Genomic DNA, 18,659 nt, shown 5'->3' with positions numbered 1-18,659 from the left:
ATTTTTAACAAGTAGGGGTGGACGGATTTATCAGGCAGCCAATAAATCGGCTGCCCAGATTTTAGGCGATCGGCCGATGCAGCCATATGATGCTGATACTTTCTACCTCATCAAAGCTCTAAAAATCAGATGCTCTGCGGTGAGAAGTTTGACTGATGGCCCGGTTCACCAGGTCAGATCCAAACCAGTTAACAGATGTTGCCAACTCGGCGTCTTTATTGCTATATTTAGTAGGAATGCACTGATTGCAGTTTTCTGTTCTATCCTCAGTTACCGATTTTTATTTAATTTTTTTCCTCTGAAGAGTTTTTGCGGCACTTGTGGCTCGTATTTTTTGACAGTAGGCAGACAGGAAAGAGGGCGAGGAGAGGGGGGAAGACATGCGGCAAAGTTCGCCGGGATCAGGAGTCGAACCCGCGACGTCCGTGTCGAGAACTGAGGCCTCCAAACATGGGGCGTGCTAACCCCTGCGCCACCGCAGCATGCCCCCCTCAGTTACCGATTTTAAAAAAAACAACTGAACTCCTAAAAGAATGGAAATCAGCGCCAGTTAATCTATGCACAACTGATATTTAACAACACGAAGAATTGGTATCAGCCAAGCTTTGAATTGTTGAAGATCGGTAAACTGCTTTTATTTTTCTCCTGATCTGCAGGTCCGTCCCAGAATCCCGTTGCTCTGCAGCAGCCGCTGGGGGTCGGCTACGGCGTGAATCACCAGCCGACCTACAACCCGATGCAGGCCAAAGTGTTGGGCCCCCCCGGCCCCGCTCTGTACGCTTCTGGGCCGTACCAGCCGGTTCCGCCCGGATCGCAGCTCGGCTCCTACCCTCCGGCGCCGGCCCAGCCTCTGCTGACCCGGCCGCAGGTCGGCGTTCTCCCGTCCCACACCCCCCCTCAGTCCGCCAGCCCGGGCCCGGGGCCCCTGCCGGCTCAGGCCACGCCTCCGGCTCAGGCCACGCCTCCTCCTCCTGCTGTCACCTCCACCGGCTACTACACCGGCCCTCCAGCCTGGCAGTACGCTACTCCCCGGGGCCCCGCGCCCAATCATGTGAATCCAGCTGCTGCTGCGCCGCCCCACATTTCCCACAGCTCCGCCCAGCCGCCTGCGCCAGGAACCACGCCCACCTCCATACACGGATACCCTCATCCAGGTCGGAGCAGACTACCGCTAACTATCCTCCTCACAGTTTCATTCCAGGAACATTTGCTCTGGGTTGGTGAAACAAAGTCCAGCTGACACTGAATAGCCTGAAGAGATGAATCATCTGCTCCAGTTTCTTAAACTGGCCTAAATTAACAGTTAGCTTAAACTGCTAATTTAGGCTCCATTGCTGCAAAATCACTGCCAGTTTCTGCAAACAAGACAATCTTCTATAAAACCTGCACTAAAGAAGGTTGTGCTGATTTGTTAGACACTTTTATAAGTGATGAAGATTCAGACACAAACCAGCTGCTTAAATGTTGCTCGGCTGAAATGATTAAAATACTAATCACGATTAATCAATTATTGAAATAATCAACTAGTTTTGTAATTGATTAGTAAGATATAGACCAAGAAAGCCCATTTGCTGAATGAACAATTAATTAATTAAACTGTATGGCATAATGATAATGCAAAACAGATTCTCAAAAACTGATCAGCTTTAAATTCTAATGAACATTTGAAAGTGGAACTGGAAGACATTTTAAATATCCCAAATAAATAAGCAAAACAAGTTTTTGTAAATAAAATTATTCTAATTAAAAAAAAAGATTAGTTGAGACCGAAACACCAAAGTGAAACGTTTATCATCCGGTTTTAAATAGAAAGAGAAAAAAAGCAATAAATCATGTAAATGTTAAGTGAGTTTGTTTTATCATGTGATTAATTGATTTATTGTGACAGGCTTATTAAAGCGAATAGTTTTATTTTCCCCTGTTTCACTGTGTGTTATAATAATGTTTAGTTTCAGCACTGAAACTGCAATTACTCTGATATGATCTGGAGATGGGCGTATCTGCAGCCTGATACGTTGGAGCTGGACGTTGACCTCTGCTCCGACACAGAACATGTTGGCCAGCGGCCCTCCCAGTGACAGACACACACACACACACACACACACACACACACACACACACACACACACACACACACACACACACACACACACACACACACACACACACACACACACACACACACACACACACACACACACACACACACACACGTTCAGTCGATCTCTGGGCAAAGTCCAGATCAAACTGATCTGATCAGAATTAAAATCACATATTTTAAAATAGGAGATGTTTTGTTTTCAGTTTATAAAGTTTAAGAATGTTGTGATTATTATTTGCGAAAGCACATGAATCCATCAGAGGATGCAGAAAGCTGCTCCGTTATCTGAGAAGTTATTGGTTCTTTTGTTAATCTGTCAGTATTTAGTTGTTTTTACTTCCTAGTTTCTCCAAACCGTCACTCTGGGCCAGATTCAGATTATAAAGTTAGTAAAACAAGTTGATTTATGACATAATCTTATTGAAAATTTTAATTCCTTTTTTACTCCTATAAGACTAAAAATAAACCTGGTGAGTTATAAATTTAGCTTAATCTTTAACATTTTTGACAAACTCATTTTGGAAAATGCTGCAGACATTTTACACAAAGTAGCAAGTAGTTAATGGTGTAAACTTTATTTTATTATTATTTTTAAAAAGTCCTAACTGGAAGTTTTGCCTGTTTTTCTCTGTCTGAGCCTGATGATTAATATATTTTATTTTTCATTTTTGGCTGTTTTGATTATTTATTTAAAATGTCTTTTTATTAAATTATTTTATAAATTAAAGTTTATTAATCTTAGAGACTCTGTACTTGAAATATTCAGTTATAATTAGTTTAAAATTGATTCAAAATAACAATATTATGGTCTAAAACAAATTTTCTAAATTTATTGTTACAGTTTACATATTAGTTATAAAATGTCTTATTTTGATTTATAAACTTAACCCAAAAAAATTAGTTATACCCAAATTTTGATTTTAATTTGAAAGAAATTGCTTGTTGCTCCAAATAATGTAATTAAGTTGATATATTTTCAAAGTATTGCTGTTGTAAATTTTGACTGAATGAGAAATAAGTTGCCTGTTGGATTGAAAAAGAAGCGGATCTGATATAAATCTGCTCTGTGTTCACTGGCTTGTGAAGAGGATTATTGGCAGTAAATGCAGCTGTAAACCTGCTTCATTCATTTTTCAACTGGAAACTGAAACTGTACTGTAACAAAATATTGAATTTTTAACTCATGTTTAAAAAGATAATGGGTGGCAGTAGATTTTTTTCCCCTCAAATTAATCAAGATATCTTATTTAGAAAAATGTAATAGTTTTTTTTCTCGATGGGAAAATGTGAAGATGAGCAGAAGAAGTTATTCATGTCTAATGTTTCCAGGCCCCCCCCCTCCACCAATGAACCCTCTGCCTCCCCACACATACCAGCCCAACAGGCCCGGCTATGGTCCTCCACCCACAGCGCCCCCTGCTGGGCCCCCAGGAACCACCGGCACACCTCCTCCTCCCAAAGCTGATGGTGGGTTTCGAATCCGCTGGGTTTCAGTCCCGCTGTTAAAGATTTCACTTGTTAAAAATTGGATGTTTTTTATTGTAAATTTTAGGGATGGGTAAGAACAGAGTAGAATATGAAGTGATCTGAAAAGTGTGGTGTGCATTTGTACTAAGGCCCAATTTAGCCAGAGTTGTGTAGTAACTAGTTACATTTACGTGAGTAACTTTTTGGAAAAAATGAACTTTTAGGAGTTTTTTTCTTCACTGTACTTTTTAAGTTATGTATTTCTGCTCTTACTTGAGTAAAATTTCAGGATTTTTCTACCCACTGAATGAAAACAAACATGTTTTAACCAGAAACAAACCTGCAGTTTCTGTTAAAGTCAGACATAAATCCAGAACTTAAAAACTGAGATGCTGTTTGTCCAGTCTGATGGAGTTTAAGGTTTTTTGCAAGAAAAGTCTCGGGATTTCAGTCTGTGGGACGTCACAGCTGTGGACTAGAAAGTTCTGATTTAATTAGGCCAAACACAGCACACTTTAAAAACATAATTTTCTTTTTACATCACAAATATGTACAGCCTGAAGTTGGCCTGTAAATTGTTAACGTTCATCAAAGTTCACGTGTTTGTGACAAAACTTTAAATGTTTCAGGGTGTGAATACTGTCAGCTCAGGAAGCCGGGATGGTTACCGTGATGAGTTGTTCTCGGGGCAGAGTAAACGTGATGCAGGAGCGATCGTGTGGTTGTTGACCTGATCTGGATCCACTGTTAGGTTTCATGAAGCAGGTCCAGTTTGTCTCTGATTATAAATCGACAGCTGCTTCTGTCCTGACCCTGTCCGTCCCTCTTTTTGTTCCCCCTCATCGTCCTTATCGAGGCCAGCTCAGTGCTGGGGGGCTGCCAGCAGCGCCCGGCCCCCCACTGAGCCCGACACCCAGGAAGGAGATGTTGAATGTCCAGGTGTGGCCGGGTCACGAGTGTTGCTGTGTTGGCTGTTCTGTGCTGTTTGGGTCATTTTCCATCCTGTGTTCTGGTGGTCAAACTTCAGCCAATTAACTTTGTTTTATTACCAGAATGTCTTTAAATAAGCCTCCAAGTTTCAGTCACCTTTAGTTCCCATACTTGTGATCTTTATTGTCACTTTGTTTTAGGGCTGCAACGGTTATTTTAGTAATTGATTATTCTGTATTTTAAAAATTGGCTCACTCTGCAGATTTGTTATACAGTATAAGAAATGAAAATAAATCCAAATACAACAATTAAATTCTTTTTTTAAATAAGAAAATAAACATTTCATTGCCTAAAATTGGGCCTGTACCAGATGGTAAATTTTCCCAGGAGTTATTGTGGTAAATTATGATGTTGTTGTTTTGAAACCATTTTCAAGAAATGTAATTGGTATAATTCTAATGAGAGAACAGATTCGTAAAGATCAGTAAACCTTAAATTCTAATCAACATTTAACACTAAAACATTTTTAATATCCAAAATAAATGAACACAAACAACAAATAAAGTGCCCTTAAAACACCAGACTGAAAACTTTGAACATCCAGTTTTTGTTAGAAAAAGAAAAGTGATAATTCATGCAGATGAAAATTATTGAGCTTGCTTTAATTTGTTGTGTGATTGATTGATTTGTGACAGGATTTTAAAATGCAATCAGAATCTGATGCAGATGAAACTAAAAAGCTGGTTGTTTTATCTTAAATGCAAAATATCCATATTATTGTACGGTTTTGGATTTATTATTACTTTGAATATGTTTTATTTTTTTAGTCTGGAAACTCCAGTCAAAGACTAATTGATTAATAAATTAGTTGCTGATTATTTCACTGATTGATTAATTGTTGCAGCCCTGCGGTTTGAGTCCATCTGCAGCTTTTATCGCCTCTGAGTCGGAAACATTCAGGTGTCTAACGGATGAAATCCTCTCTGCTGTTTTTGCTCTAGGAGATGTGGCAGGAAACGGCCCACAGGCACCAAACAGCTACAACCACGTTGACAGCAGAATGGGTAAGGCTTCCTCTGCACCGACGCAAACCGCTTTCACATTTCACATCCACCAAGTTACAGCAGCAAAACCTTTCAATCTTCATTAACATCAATTAAATTAAGGATAACTTGTTTTTACATCTTCTGTGACGCCACCCAACCTTTCCAGAAAATAATTTGTAATTTTATGAAAGGACCAGATCTTTTTTTCTTACCGTTTTCCCAGTGACTCAGAAACGGCTGTAGACGGAGATGATAGCCAGAATAATGGAGGCGCTGAGCCCGTTAAGGTGCAAACAAAGCCTGGTGGCCCACCAGGCTGATGAAACACTAATGAACCCTTACCACTAGAACCAGAAGACACTTTAAATATCCAAAATAAAACAGAAACGGCAAATACAATAAATTATAAAGTCTGTAAGTAAAATTATCCTTAAAAATGTTAAGTTGCAACCAAAACAACAGACTGAAGAGAAAAGCCATGAATCAGGAGATGAATTTATTTCTGCTGTTAGTTGATTTATTGTGACAGGGGACTAATTCTCCTGGTCTAAATGTTCTTGTTGTGTTCACCTCAGCTGGTGCAGCTCAGCCCGGCCCGCCTGCTCGGCATTTGGGCCACTACCTGTCCCTGCCCCCCGGGTACCAGAACACCTCGGCGCCGCCTGCCTCCTCCCTTCACCCGGCGCTCCAAGCCGCCACGCAGCCGTACACACAGGGACCGCAGCCGTACCAACAGGTGAGGGAACGTCGCCTCAGATCCAGTTCAGCTCATTTTCACGCAGATCGGCTCTGAAAGCTAAGAGTTCTGCTGTCAGCCGGGCTGAAAATGGACATTTCCAAAAATCATTTGTTTTGTTTCTGTGAAACTAAAAAATGCTCCGTAAATCTGGGACTATTTGACAAATATCAATATATCAGCGACATCATTCTGACTAGATGTCTGAAATAGGGAAGTCTAATTAAAGAAATATCTAATTTATTTGGACTTAGACTTAGACTTCCTTTATTGTCATTGTAACAAAAAAAACACAAGGTGAATCTTGACAACGAAATGTCGTTACTTGGCTACCAGTGTAGCAGAGCTAAAACCTTAAACTACCCAATAAATAAAGAAATACAATACAAGTGCCATAGAATACACTCGGTTCAGTGTTGTGAACAAAACTAAACTAAAGTGCATGTATTGACCATGTCCATGGGGGGTGATTTGGTTTGTGAGTGTGTGAAGGGGTGTTATGTGGCGTTAAGCAGTCTGATGGCCCGGGGGAAGAACCTGTTCAGTAGTCTGGTTGTTCTGCACAAGATGCTGCAGAACCTTCTTCCAGACGCCAGGGGGGAAAACATTTTAATATTTTAACAGGAATATTCACTCATCAAAATCCAGATATTACTTCAGTTTGTCATTATTTGCACTGGTTGAACCTACATTTATCTGTGGAAGAGGATTAGGGCCATTTGGGAAGAAAATAATTCTGACTTTCACCTCTGAATTAACATTTTTTCCCCCCTCAAAATCCAGATTTTTGTTGTATTAATTTTCTCAGAATTTTGTCTTGATGTCGGACCAACTCGGTGTTTGTCGGTTCCGGTCCGGAGGCCTCCTGCCCTGCATGTTTCAGCTTTTTCCCTGCTGCCGCTTGCTGGTCATGCAGTCATTTGAATCAGCTGTTCTGGAATAGAGGCTCATCTGAAACATGCAGGGAAAGGAGACGCTCTGGATTAAAGTCTGAATTGTGAAGTTTTTTTCAGAGACCTTGTTCCTCTCCAACCTATAACTTCCAAATGAACGAGATATCTCATCAGAACAGAAAGCAGGATATTGTAAATAGACAAGTCATAATTTATTTAAGATGATCAGTAATTAATTGTAGATATTTTAATTTAAATCTTCATGCAATCTTCATGAATGGAAAATATGACTTCATTTATAATAGTCAGAATATAATCAGAAATATCAAATACATATATTGTCTTGTCAAAATATTATATTTTAAGTAATATTTCTAGTCATAAAGTATTTTCTGATGTCTGGAATGTAAGTGTGTTGAGGTTGATTTTTATGTTGAAACTGCTTGCCATACGAGGAATGTTTCAGTTTTAGATGATAGTTTCACCGTGTCCCTGCAGCCTGGCGGTCCCGGTCCGGCCCAGCTGAGCCCGTCGATGGCGGCCTTGAGCCTCCAGTCCAGCACGCCGGAGGCTCTGAGAGTGGTCAACCTGCTGCAGGAGAGGAACCTGCTGCCGCCGGCGCCCGCCCCGACGCCCTGCCTCACCCAGGACCTGCAGAAGCTCAACTGCAGCCCAGAGTAAGGCGAGACGGGCCGCACGCAGCATCTGCTGCAGTTACACCTTTGGCTCTGATCACGCCGTTTGTTCCTCCAGGGTTTTCCGTTGCACGCTGACCAGCATCCCTCAGACCCAGTCTGTGCTGAATAAAGCCAAGCTGCCGCTGGGCCTGCTGCTGCACCCCTTCAAAGACCTCTCGGTAACTCCAGGTCATTTCTGATGGCCGCATGCTCAGTCTGGACTCGTTTCTGTGTCGTTTGGAGATGAAACTGGTTTCACTACGTCATGTGAATGCTTTTCTGGCCATGTTTGTCTGGGAGAACAAGAGGCAGAGCTTTGGTGCAAACTTCAACTTGTTGGCATTTAAATTGGGGAAAATATTTAGATTGTTATTCTAACCAGCCTGAATTTAGTCACTGCACTGCAAAAGCACAGATTTCGCCGGACAAAAATAACTTCTGATCAAGATAAATGAGCTGGTTTTGGGTCAATAATTCCTTAATATTCATGAAAAAATTCACTTTTTACAGTCAGCATTTACTTTATCAAGTACTTTAAAATAATTAAATTGTGTTTCTCTTATTTCTTTTCAGAAATTTTGTAAAATAAAAAACTTGAAATGTGAAACAGTTGTTTGATTGTTTAAGATTAAATGAAAGCTACAGCTTTTAATACTCATTTAATTGGTGAGATAAAAACTACTTATTGGACTTTTAATGCCCAAACATGAATATGGATGGAATAAACTGAAAACAAACTCTGATGTCTTCACAACTTGTGACAAAACTGAACGACTCATTTGATTTCTCCTTCCATGTCTTTGAATGCAGCAGCTTCCTGTGGTGACGTCCAGCACCATAGTGCGGTGCCGGTCCTGCAGAACCTACATCAACCCATTTGTTTCCTTTCTGGACCAGAGGAGATGGAAATGCAACTTGTGCTATCGAGTAAATGATGGTAAGAAGATGCTTAGAAACCAAGACGCTGCATTTATCTATTTTATCTGAACATTATTTTCAAACATGTCCATTTTCACATGAAACCTTAAATGATTTTCATGCTTTTGTGTTTTAGTCCCTGAAGAGTTTATGTATAACCCGGTCAGCAGATCATACGGCGAACCGCACAAAAGGCCAGAAGTCCAGAATGCCACTATTGAGTTCATCGCTCCTTCAGAATACATGGCGAGTTAAAATCCCTTTTTATTACTGCATCGATGTCTGAGGAACGATAATATTAATAAGTGTGTTTTTACAGAGCGTTTTGCCTCCATGACGCCACGGTGACCACTCAACTCCAGATACAAACAGACAACACAAAATGAGCATGAAATAACAGAAATGCAGCTGAGAAAATATAATAAGACAGATTAAAAGTAAACAAATACAAATTCAGTAATCAGATTCGGAGATCCTTGCAGTAAGATCACAAAAAAGACCAATTTCATAAACTAGATACCGATTCCAATGTAAAATAAATGAGATGTTATTATAAAATAAAACTCAATTCTGTGGTAGAAATACAAAACCTACAATCTTTATAAATGCTAAAAGTAAGATTTAAAAAAACTGAAAAGAGGAATAATGAATGAGATAAATTTAAATAATAAACATTTTTAATGCAGCAATAATAAATGGAAGTAAAATAATGAAATTCAGATTCTAAAATTCTAATGACTAAGATCCAGAAAAATAGATATAAAATATCAGAAAGAAAAAAATCCTGATTTGGAGAGAAAATAATGGAACTGAATGCTGAGGTAAAGATAAAAATATAATTGTCCTTAAAAGTTCAAACGATAATAATAAACATTTAAAGTGGACTAATAAGCTAAAGATTTTTCATAAAATAAGGGAATATAATGAAGTGAAATAAATATATATATCCACACACTAATTAACTAACAAGTTGAACTTTTTGGTGAGAAAAGGTTTTGTCTGTTGATGTCATTTAAAAAAGAAATTTATACAAAAATAGATGTAAACAAAAGTGTCTGTTTCATTCAAGTTGTTAATTAATCACAGCTAAATTATATGAAATGTAATTTGTTGCTATACTTGCAGTTTCCTGTCAGTAACTCTCCCCGCTTGCCCTGCAGCTGCGGCCGCCGCAGCCGGCCGTCTACCTGTTCGTCCTGGACGTGTCCCACAACGCCGTGGAGACGGGTTACCTGAGCGTCTTCTGCCAGTCGCTGCTGGACAACATCAACGCGTACGTACCGATCAGAACCAGGAGTTTCTTCTGATTTATTCACCTGGAACCGGCTCTAATCAAATGTTTAACGTCTTCATATTTAACTGGAACAGTTTTCAGGAAAGTCTTTGAAAACTGGAGTGAAGCTTTGTTTCTGTGCCTCAGGCTTCCCGGAGACTCGCGGACCAAGGTGGGCTTCATCACCTTCGACAGCACCATCCACTTCTACAACCTGCAGGAGGGCCTTTCCCAGCCGCAGATGCTCATCGTCTCTGACATCGAAGGTGAGCCGCGTCTGGAGCGCCACGGCTGGACGGTTTCTGCTTTCTGCTTTTATTGAAATTATAACGTTTGATCCACAGATATCTTTCTACCAACACCAGACAGCCTTCTAGTAAACCTTAACGAGTGCAAGGAGGTAAGAGCCTTGTTCCATCCACCAGTCATGTTTTGACTAGGACTGGGCAGAAAAATAAAACCTGGTTCATTTCTTGCTTTCTTTTTTAACAAATGACAAACGGTAGAAAATATTTACTTCCATCCTCGACAGATTATTACATCATTTTTGTTTAATTGCACAAATAGTGGTAATAAAGATGCATTTTCAACAGAATAGAAAGTTATTTTAATGAGAGAAATTGTTTTTTTTTTTTTTTTTGCTGTCCTAAAATTGCAGCGTAAAAATGGAGACATTGATCTTGAAGTCATTTTATTTTATTCTCATATTAATGCTGCTGTATTCTTGAAATATTTTGACTTTATTCTCGTTAAAAAATAGAAAAATGTTTTCTGACTCTTACGTTTTGTTGACCTGCATTAAAATCCAATAAACAGAAGCTGTAAAACAAGATGGCCGCCCCGGCCGTTTTGACGTCACACTGAAAATGGAGACGCAAAGAGTTTATTGGTGGAAAACAAAATCCAGATTTTCCAAAAATGACCTTCTTTGTTTTACACAGTAACTCTGACCACAGCTGCATCAGGAGAAAACTTTACCGTGTTTCCGTTTTTCCTCCAGCTTGTGCAGGATCTGCTGAAGAGTCTGCCGACCTTGTTCGAGAAGACGATGGAGACGCAGTCTGCTCTGGGCTCGGCTCTCCAGGCCGCCTTCAAGCTGCTGTCTCCCACCGGAGGCCGGATGTCCGTCTTTCAGACGCAGCTGCCCAACCTGGGCGTGGGGGCGCTGCAGTCCAGAGAGGACCCCAACCAGAGAGCGTCTGCCAAGGTACAGACTGGAAGAGACTCGGTGACGGGTGTTGGTCTGTCGATCCTACATTGCTGCAGTGAGAATGTGTGGATTCTACTAACCATACGGTTCCCTGCATGTTGTTGTTTACATCTGGAAATTTCACCCAAAGCTCCATCGTGAAAAGACGATTCTTTTCCTTCCTTTCAGCGGCGCTGCTGCAGTAGAACCGTTGGCTAAATGAAACCTGGAGATGAAGCTGCTAATAATTTAATCAGCAAAGGGAAAAATAATAACTTAAAACCACTTCCACACCAAAAAACACGCAAACGTTTCCCCACAGAGCAGAACATTCAGTCTGTAACAGTTCTATGATTTCAGGCTTGATGTTTGTTTTGTGATTATCAATAATTGATCGCTGTGATAGATTAGCCAAAGCTGCTATTAGCTGAGCTAACATAGAGGTGGGAGGTTCGCTAACTGAAGACCTGCTCTGTCAGAGTTGCTGTCAACGTTGCTTTTTTGTGTTTCACTGACCTGAAGCGCAACAAATTAATTAAAACCTTTCCAGACCTTATCTAGTCGTAGTGCTGACAATCATTAGCAAAGCAATGTGTCCATTTTTCTTTCATACATCAGGCGAACATTTCAGCGTTCACACGTTGTATTGACAACTTGGCAGCTAAACCAATGCTAGCATCGTTAGCGAGCAGCTTTCGCCCCCCAGGTGGAAGCTGGGGGGAGATCTTGCGTGATGTCACGTTGCTAATGGTCTATAACTAATTGGAATTACGAAAATAAATGTGCTTAATAGAAACACAAGAGGTTTGTGTGCCAGGATGAGGTGGTTTTTCAGCCATATTGAATTTAGTGAGTTTTCTAAAACTGAGAAACTTAAATTGATAAATGACTTTACAGATTTTTGTGATCAGTTGGTAATTTTATAAGAAAGCATCTCAGTGAAAATGGCTGATTGGCTGGTATTTCTGTTCTCGTTTTCCTGCCAGGACGTCCAGCATTTATCCCCAGCAACAGATTTCTACAAGAAGCTGGCGCTGGACTGCTCCGGCCAGCAGGTGGCAGTCGACCTGTTTCTGCTCAGCGCTCAGTACTGCGACCTGGCGTCGCTTGGTGAGGAAACAGAAAAAGTCTGGTCAAAAACCAACAGCCAGCGGTTTTAAAATGCATGCTTTGTGCTAAGACAAGCATGCATTTTGCTTGAAGTTGCTGCGTTTGTCCTGAGTTTAATTTGAAACGTTTTCTGCTGCTGCCTCTGTTTCTCAGGATGCATATCCAGATACTCGGCAGGGAGCGTTTATTACTACCCCTCCTATCACCATCAGCACAACCCGGCTCAGGTGGAGCGCTTCCAGAGAGATCTGAAGAGATACTTAACGCGAAAAATCGGCTTTGAGGCCGTCATGAGAATACGATGCACCAAAGGCAAGAAAACCTCCCAGCTTTTTATTTCATTCTAGATTTTTAAAATCCCTAATTGAGCTTAATGGCTGAAACAATTATCTAAATTAATGGTTATTATTGAAATCATTCTCAACCAATTAATCAATTTATTAACTGGACTATCCAGACCCCCCAAAAAGGACAACATACTCAGAACAGTAATTAACTTAAAACTGTTTAAAAATTAATAAGTTTTGTATTTAAGATTAAACTCAAGCTGTAAATATGTCCTCAAATTATTTGGACTTGATTATTAATCCAAAAAATAATTAGTTGGCTGTAGTGTTTTAGCTGCAGATGCATCTTCTGCTACATGTGATCAATTTTTATTCTTCAGAATAAAATTATTTGCTAATTTTCATCTTTTAATGCATCTCTAATATTGTGTGAAAGTAGGCCTGTATGGAACTGAAAAATCTGCAGAATGTATCAGTTATTTATACGATTAATCGATTACTAGTTAGCTGCAGCCTGATTAGTTGAATCGTTAATTTTCTGCAGTATGATTTGAGTTGTTTTGAACATTTTAAATTGTCGTTTTTCTGTTTTTCTTCTAATTCTTGTACAGCATGAATTATTATAATATCAGAAGCATTTGAATTGCACGTCATGCCTTGTTGCTAGAGAACTGCTGACAAATAGAGCCTGTTGTTCTTCTTCTCCTTGCAGGATTGTCCATCCACACGTTCCACGGAAACTTCTTTGTGCGTTCCACGGATCTGCTGTCCCTCCCCAACGTCAACCCAGACGCCGGCTTCGCCGTCCAGATGTCCATCGAGGAAAACCTGGATGACATGCAGGTCGTCTCCTTCCAGGCTGCTCTGCTTTACACCTCCAGCAAAGGTTTGAGAACAAGCTCTTATTTTGAAAGGCAAACTCTAATTTTTTTCCCTCCTGTTTTTCTGAAACAAAATGTTTTCCCTTCACAGGAGAGAGGAGGATTCGGGTTCACACCATGTGCCTCCCGGTGGTTAGTTCTCTGTCGGATGTGTTTGCTGGAGCGGACGTTCAGGCCATCACTGGGCTGCTGGCTTGCATGGGTACGCACTCCTCCAAGCTGCGCAGACTCTGAAGTCACAATATTATTCCTCTTCTCTGAATCCACCACAAATATCCACTCCCTTCATGCAACAAACTGTCTAATTATTAGTTTACTACCTTAACTAAATTAAAATGATGTTTGGCCGCCAGGGGGCGCTAGAGAGCCTCCAATTTGGAGGGAAGTTCATTTTTAAGTCTTTGCATTAATATAAAAAGATAAATGTCTGGTCTTCCATCTTTATTATAAATATAAGTTAAAATAATTGATCAAAGATAGAAGACAGAAATAACTTATTGTTTCAGAAGAAATTTAGGCAAAAAGTTTTGTCCTCAAGCTGGAAACGGAAAAGACGAGACAAAGAAAGAAGGAGACGTCTCCTGCAAAAAACTATTTTCAATCAAATTTGATGGCATTAATATAAAAATATAAGTGGATGTTTTTTTTATCAAAAGAGGGGGTGTGGTGGAAACTTGTATCTAATATATTCAACGTCAGATTAATAATATTTAGCTAATAATATTTAACCCTGAAGTGGGCTGAGTGGATCAGACATGGTGCTGAGCTCAGTCTGTGTCCATGATGATCCTCCGGCTCGGAGTTAGCAGATGCTGCAGCTTCTGGCTGCAAAACAAGCTAAAAACTTTCTATTCGTCCAGTTCTGGTGTCACAGTTGCTCACCAGATCAAACTGGGATGACATTCAAGAAGAACTAAAATAATTTGATTAAAGATGGATTAATCCAGAGGAAGGTAGTTACTTCTGAACTCTGAGGAAAATCTGCTCTCTCTGCTGAAACTTGATGAAAATGCTGCGTTTCCTGACGTCTGTGTCTCCGTTCCCAGCTGTGGACCGCTCTGCGACGTCCAGCCTGAGCGACGCCAGAGACGCCATGACCAACGCCGCCATCGACTCGCTGGCGTCGTACCGGCAGTCTGCGCTGACCGTCCAGCAGCCAGGCCTGCTGGCTCCGGCCTGCCTGCGCCTCTTCCCGCTCTACATCCTGGCTCTGCTCAAACAGGTACCGCCTCTGCTTCCATCACAGCGCCGGGTCTTGGTACCAAAAGTCACGTTTCAGAACCTCCAACATTAGAAGAAGAGAATTTTATTCGTGTGGCCAGAGATGGAGGCTGGATTCGCTCCTTATCCAGCTCACCATGACTGAAACATTTTGGTTTGTTAGATTGTGGTTTAGATCCATTTTAAGTGAACCAAGTTCCTCTGTCGCTTCACCTGAGCAGCTCTTCAGCTTTGGATCCATCCGCCCGTACGTCTCTTTGTTCATACCAGTTTACATATCCGTGTGATCTGCTTCACTTCAAGCAGCCTCAGCTTGTAAAACACAGAAAAACTCCATAAATTACGTCAATAAAACGAGATTAAGGCAATTAATCAGGAAATTTAAGCACACTAATGTTACAAAGCAGATCTGTTTGTGTGTTCCCGGCAGAAAGCCTTCAGAACCGGAACCAGCACCCGGCTGGATGAGCGCGTGTTCGCCATGTACCAGCTGAAGTACCAGCCGCTGGCGTTCGCCATGCTGATGATCCACCCGGCGCTGTACCGCCTGGACGACCTGAGCGACGAGGTGGGCTCAGGACGCCGGAAGCATCTTTAACGCGCCGCGTTTCTTTATTTTCACCTGGTTTCCCGTCGTCCTCAGGGAGCGCTGAACGTCAGCGAGCGGACGATCCCCCAGCCCAGAGTCCTGCAGCTGTCGGTGGAGAAGCTCAGCAGGGAGGGAGCGTTCCTCATGGACGCTGGGCTGGTGCGTTCAGAGGGAAGGAGAACCTTCCTGTTGAACAAGGGCAGAACCGTGACGCTTGTCTTTTGTCCAGGTCATGTATCTTTGGATCGGACGAAACTGCCACCAAAACTTCCTCTCTCAAGTCCTGGGAGTTTCCAGCTACGCTGCCCTGCCAGAGAAGCTGGTAGGAAACACTGCAACAAAATTCAGTGATAATGAATTTTAATAAGGAGAGCTGCAGAGTTACTGCACTGCAAAAACACAAAGACTGCCAGCAAGTTTTGTAGAGAAAATATCTGAAAATGTATATGAAATAAGACAAAACTAAGTTATTCAGCGAGAAATGTAAGTTTGATTTCAGTCAATAAACTGATTTAAAAAGTTCTAATTCCACCAGCAGATTATTTTACTCACATTTTCCTTGTTATAAGTGGAATAATCTGCATTTTAACATTAAGGATTATTGACTGAAATCAAGTTATTATTTCTTACTGTTAGTTTCAGATATTTGCTCTACAAACTAAACAATATCTGGTAAAAAAAAAAAAAAAAAAAAAAAAGAACTGTGTAGTATGGTAAAATAATTCCTTATCTTGATGTTTTAACAGTTTGAAAGTTCCAGTCCTTGTCTCTTCCGAGTCTCTTTACTTTCTGTCCGTCCTTCAATCTTCCCTTCATCTTTTGTCTGTTTTTCTGGGATCTACTGTCCTTTTTTCCTTTCCTCTTTCCTTCCTTGTGTCCTCCTTTGCTTCCTTCCATCCATGTTTTCCTCCTTTCATTCATTCCTTTTAGTTTCTGCCTGGTTTCTCTAAATATCCAGGGTTTTTTGTGTTTTTCTGCAGCAGGACTTTTTGTCTCTCCCAGATTTAAACCAAGTTAAACTCTGAACCGTTTCCTGTTTTCGCCGCCCATCTCGACTGATGCTGTAACTCAGTTGCATCTTTTTTATTTGTATTTTGAAAAGGTTTGTTGCTTTCCTCTGCAGCATCTCCTTCCAGAGCTGGACACTGCAGAGTCCCAGAGAACCAGAGCGTTCGTCAGCTGGCTCAGGGACCAGCGGCCGTTCTTCCCCTCCCTCCACATCATCAGGTGGGTTTTGTTTTACAATCATTCAAACAAACTTTCTGCTTTTATTCATAAAGTCTTGGACCTCTCTTGTTCTAACTGCCATAAACTGCAGTTAGTCAGTCAGACATTTTACGCATGAATCTGAAAACCTTTTAGGTTTTTTTAAGTCTTTACCCAGATTGCAATTAAAAATATCTTCAGTCAGTTTTAAAAATAGAAACTGGATTTTAAATGTGTATAAATTTCACACAGAATTATACACAAAACTAAACTCAGGATTCCTGCTGACATTTGGCTAGAAAATGTCTTGGATGTCAAAACTCGATAAACTGGAGAAAAGATTGATAGTCTGTCAAAAGATGAATCTGTTTGGTGGAAAACAGTCTCAAAAAATTGGACCTCCAGTCCAAGTCGGCCATTATGTTTCAGCTGCTGTAGAAAGTGGAAAATTATAACAAGATATTAATAACGGCTAATAGTGAATTTGTCTCATTTATATCTCCAAAGTTTTATGGTAAAGTATAAGAAGGAGGCATTCACAGGAGTAGTGTTGTCCCTAAAAGCCTGATGGTTTCACTTTGACTGTGTTGTTGGATCAAAGCTCCATTGATCAGGAGTTTCTCTCTTCTGTTCGTTTTCTGCTCAGGGACGAGAGCCAGCTGAAGACCCACTTCCTGCAGAACATGATCGAAGACCGGACGGAGTCGGCGCTGTCCTACTACGAGTTCCTGCTCCACCTGCAGCAGCAAATCTCCAAATAATCAGCAGCGGGTCGGAGAAAGACGATCGCCGTGTGTATGCCTGCGTGTGTGTGTGTGTGTGTTAGGATGTGTGTGTGTGGGGCAGAAAGAGGCCGCTCTCCACACACCCTCCAGCTGCGATCCACCATCACCTCTAGAAAGTCCTGAGTGGAACGTCGGATCAGAACCTGCCGGGCGGAGGAACCGGACTCTGCCATCTCTCTGGGCGTCGGCGGCTGGAGTCCATGTTGATCATAATGGCGTTTATCGAATGAATCAGTGTTTCTTTTCCTCAGAACTGTCGAAGCGAGGCGTCGATCAGATGGAGGACCGGCGGTCTCCAGCGTTTCTGTTCAAAAAGCACATTTTGTCTTCACTAACAAATCAAACTCGTCTTCTTCATGTGAGAGAATCTGCTTTAGGAGGCGGCTGAGCCTCAACGTACCTGAAGGAGAGTGTGTTTCTTTTTCCCTTTTCAAGTCATTATAATTGTTGAACAAAGCAAAGACTCTGAACCTGGAGACGGACGGACCCGGCTGTCTGGGCCCGGCTGTCTGGACCCGGCTGTCTGGGCCCAGTGGCGGGGAAAAGGTCCGGTCGGTCAGATCTCACCTCCAGAAACTCGTCCGCCATCTTTTCTCTCTGGACTTTTCAGAACCTCTGATCTGTTTTTCTTTACTTTCTGACTTCTGTTTAATTTATGAGACCCAATCTGATTAAATTCTATAATTGCCTTGTATGGGAACTCACTTTTTATTATTAAACCTCTGTTTAAATACTGACTCTATATATGAAATATTTTAATATAATAGGATTTGGGAAATCTTTAACACAGGCGTGACGAAGCCATTCTGATCTTTTAATCTGCTTATTGATACTTGTATATTGAACAGACTGCATTATGTAAAGGAGAAGAAATGCTGATGATTTTAGTATGAATAAGTTGAAATGGTTGCTAAGAAAATAAACAGTTTGGGACTTTTTACATGTAGTTTGTGTTTTAGTTTAACAATTACGTTTATTGTGGAGTTATAAGTTCCAGGTTCATTGAAATGCAGTTTATATGCTACCTTAGATGATCTGGAGTTATAAAAATAAAATGGAAATGGCTTTGAATTTAAAGATCTTCATGTCAAACAGATCCTTTCGGATCACTGATCTGGGTCGGGGTACCTGCAGATCCTGAATGAATACATGAAAACTTCCTGGACCTCCAGAGTAACTATGCTCTGAAATAAGATCTCTGAGTAATGAAAGTCCATTCAGTTTTCTGGTGAGCAGCAAATGCAGATTCATGTATTTATTCACCATTTCCTGGGAATTATGAAGCTCTTGGAGCCAAAACAATAATTACTCTTCAAGCTTTTCCAAAGCCAGTCATTCATACATTTTCTG

General features: G+C 41.0%; 1 protein-coding gene across 2 annotated transcripts in view; it reads left to right on the top strand.

Moving 5' to 3' along the window:
• Nucleotides 1-18,249, top strand: part of LOC129355297 (protein transport protein Sec24A-like) — a 28,279-nt gene extending 10,030 nt beyond the window's left edge. Inside the window, exons 2-23 of one of the 2 annotated variants that reach the window (XM_055024810.1) lie at nucleotides 657-1,154; nucleotides 3,431-3,568; nucleotides 5,503-5,562; nucleotides 6,120-6,280; nucleotides 7,672-7,850; nucleotides 7,927-8,029; nucleotides 8,661-8,787; nucleotides 8,905-9,014; nucleotides 9,929-10,041; nucleotides 10,189-10,307; nucleotides 10,386-10,441; nucleotides 11,042-11,248; nucleotides 12,217-12,340; nucleotides 12,494-12,652; nucleotides 13,340-13,513; nucleotides 13,600-13,710; nucleotides 14,555-14,730; nucleotides 15,160-15,297; nucleotides 15,373-15,477; nucleotides 15,548-15,640; nucleotides 16,442-16,545; nucleotides 17,171-18,249. In XM_055024810.1, coding sequence (XP_054880785.1) covers nucleotides 657-1,154; nucleotides 3,431-3,568; nucleotides 5,503-5,562; nucleotides 6,120-6,280; nucleotides 7,672-7,850; nucleotides 7,927-8,029; nucleotides 8,661-8,787; nucleotides 8,905-9,014; nucleotides 9,929-10,041; nucleotides 10,189-10,307; nucleotides 10,386-10,441; nucleotides 11,042-11,248; nucleotides 12,217-12,340; nucleotides 12,494-12,652; nucleotides 13,340-13,513; nucleotides 13,600-13,710; nucleotides 14,555-14,730; nucleotides 15,160-15,297; nucleotides 15,373-15,477; nucleotides 15,548-15,640; nucleotides 16,442-16,545; nucleotides 17,171-17,285 — 3,170 coding nt within the window. In that variant the 3' untranslated portion in view covers nucleotides 17,286-18,249. Of the gene's footprint in view, nucleotides 1-656; nucleotides 1,155-3,430; nucleotides 3,569-5,499; nucleotides 5,563-6,119; nucleotides 6,281-7,671; nucleotides 7,851-7,926; nucleotides 8,030-8,660; nucleotides 8,788-8,904; nucleotides 9,015-9,928; nucleotides 10,042-10,188; nucleotides 10,308-10,385; nucleotides 10,442-11,041; nucleotides 11,249-12,216; nucleotides 12,341-12,493; nucleotides 12,653-13,339; nucleotides 13,514-13,599; nucleotides 13,711-14,554; nucleotides 14,731-15,159; nucleotides 15,298-15,372; nucleotides 15,478-15,547; nucleotides 15,641-16,441; nucleotides 16,546-17,170 lie in introns of both variants that reach the window. The other variant, XM_055024809.1, reaches the window with a different exon arrangement.
• The last annotated feature ends 410 nt before the right edge of the window (nucleotides 18,250-18,659 follow it).

This window comes from Poeciliopsis prolifica, unplaced genomic scaffold (assembly GCF_027474105.1).
Source record: "Poeciliopsis prolifica strain line A6 unplaced genomic scaffold, Auburn_PproV2 SCAFFOLD129, whole genome shotgun sequence".
NCBI lineage: Eukaryota > Metazoa > Chordata > Actinopteri > Cyprinodontiformes > Poeciliidae > Poeciliopsis > Poeciliopsis prolifica.
Note: the sequence above shows the minus strand (reverse complement) of the source record. Positions and strands in the feature narration are given on the sequence as shown.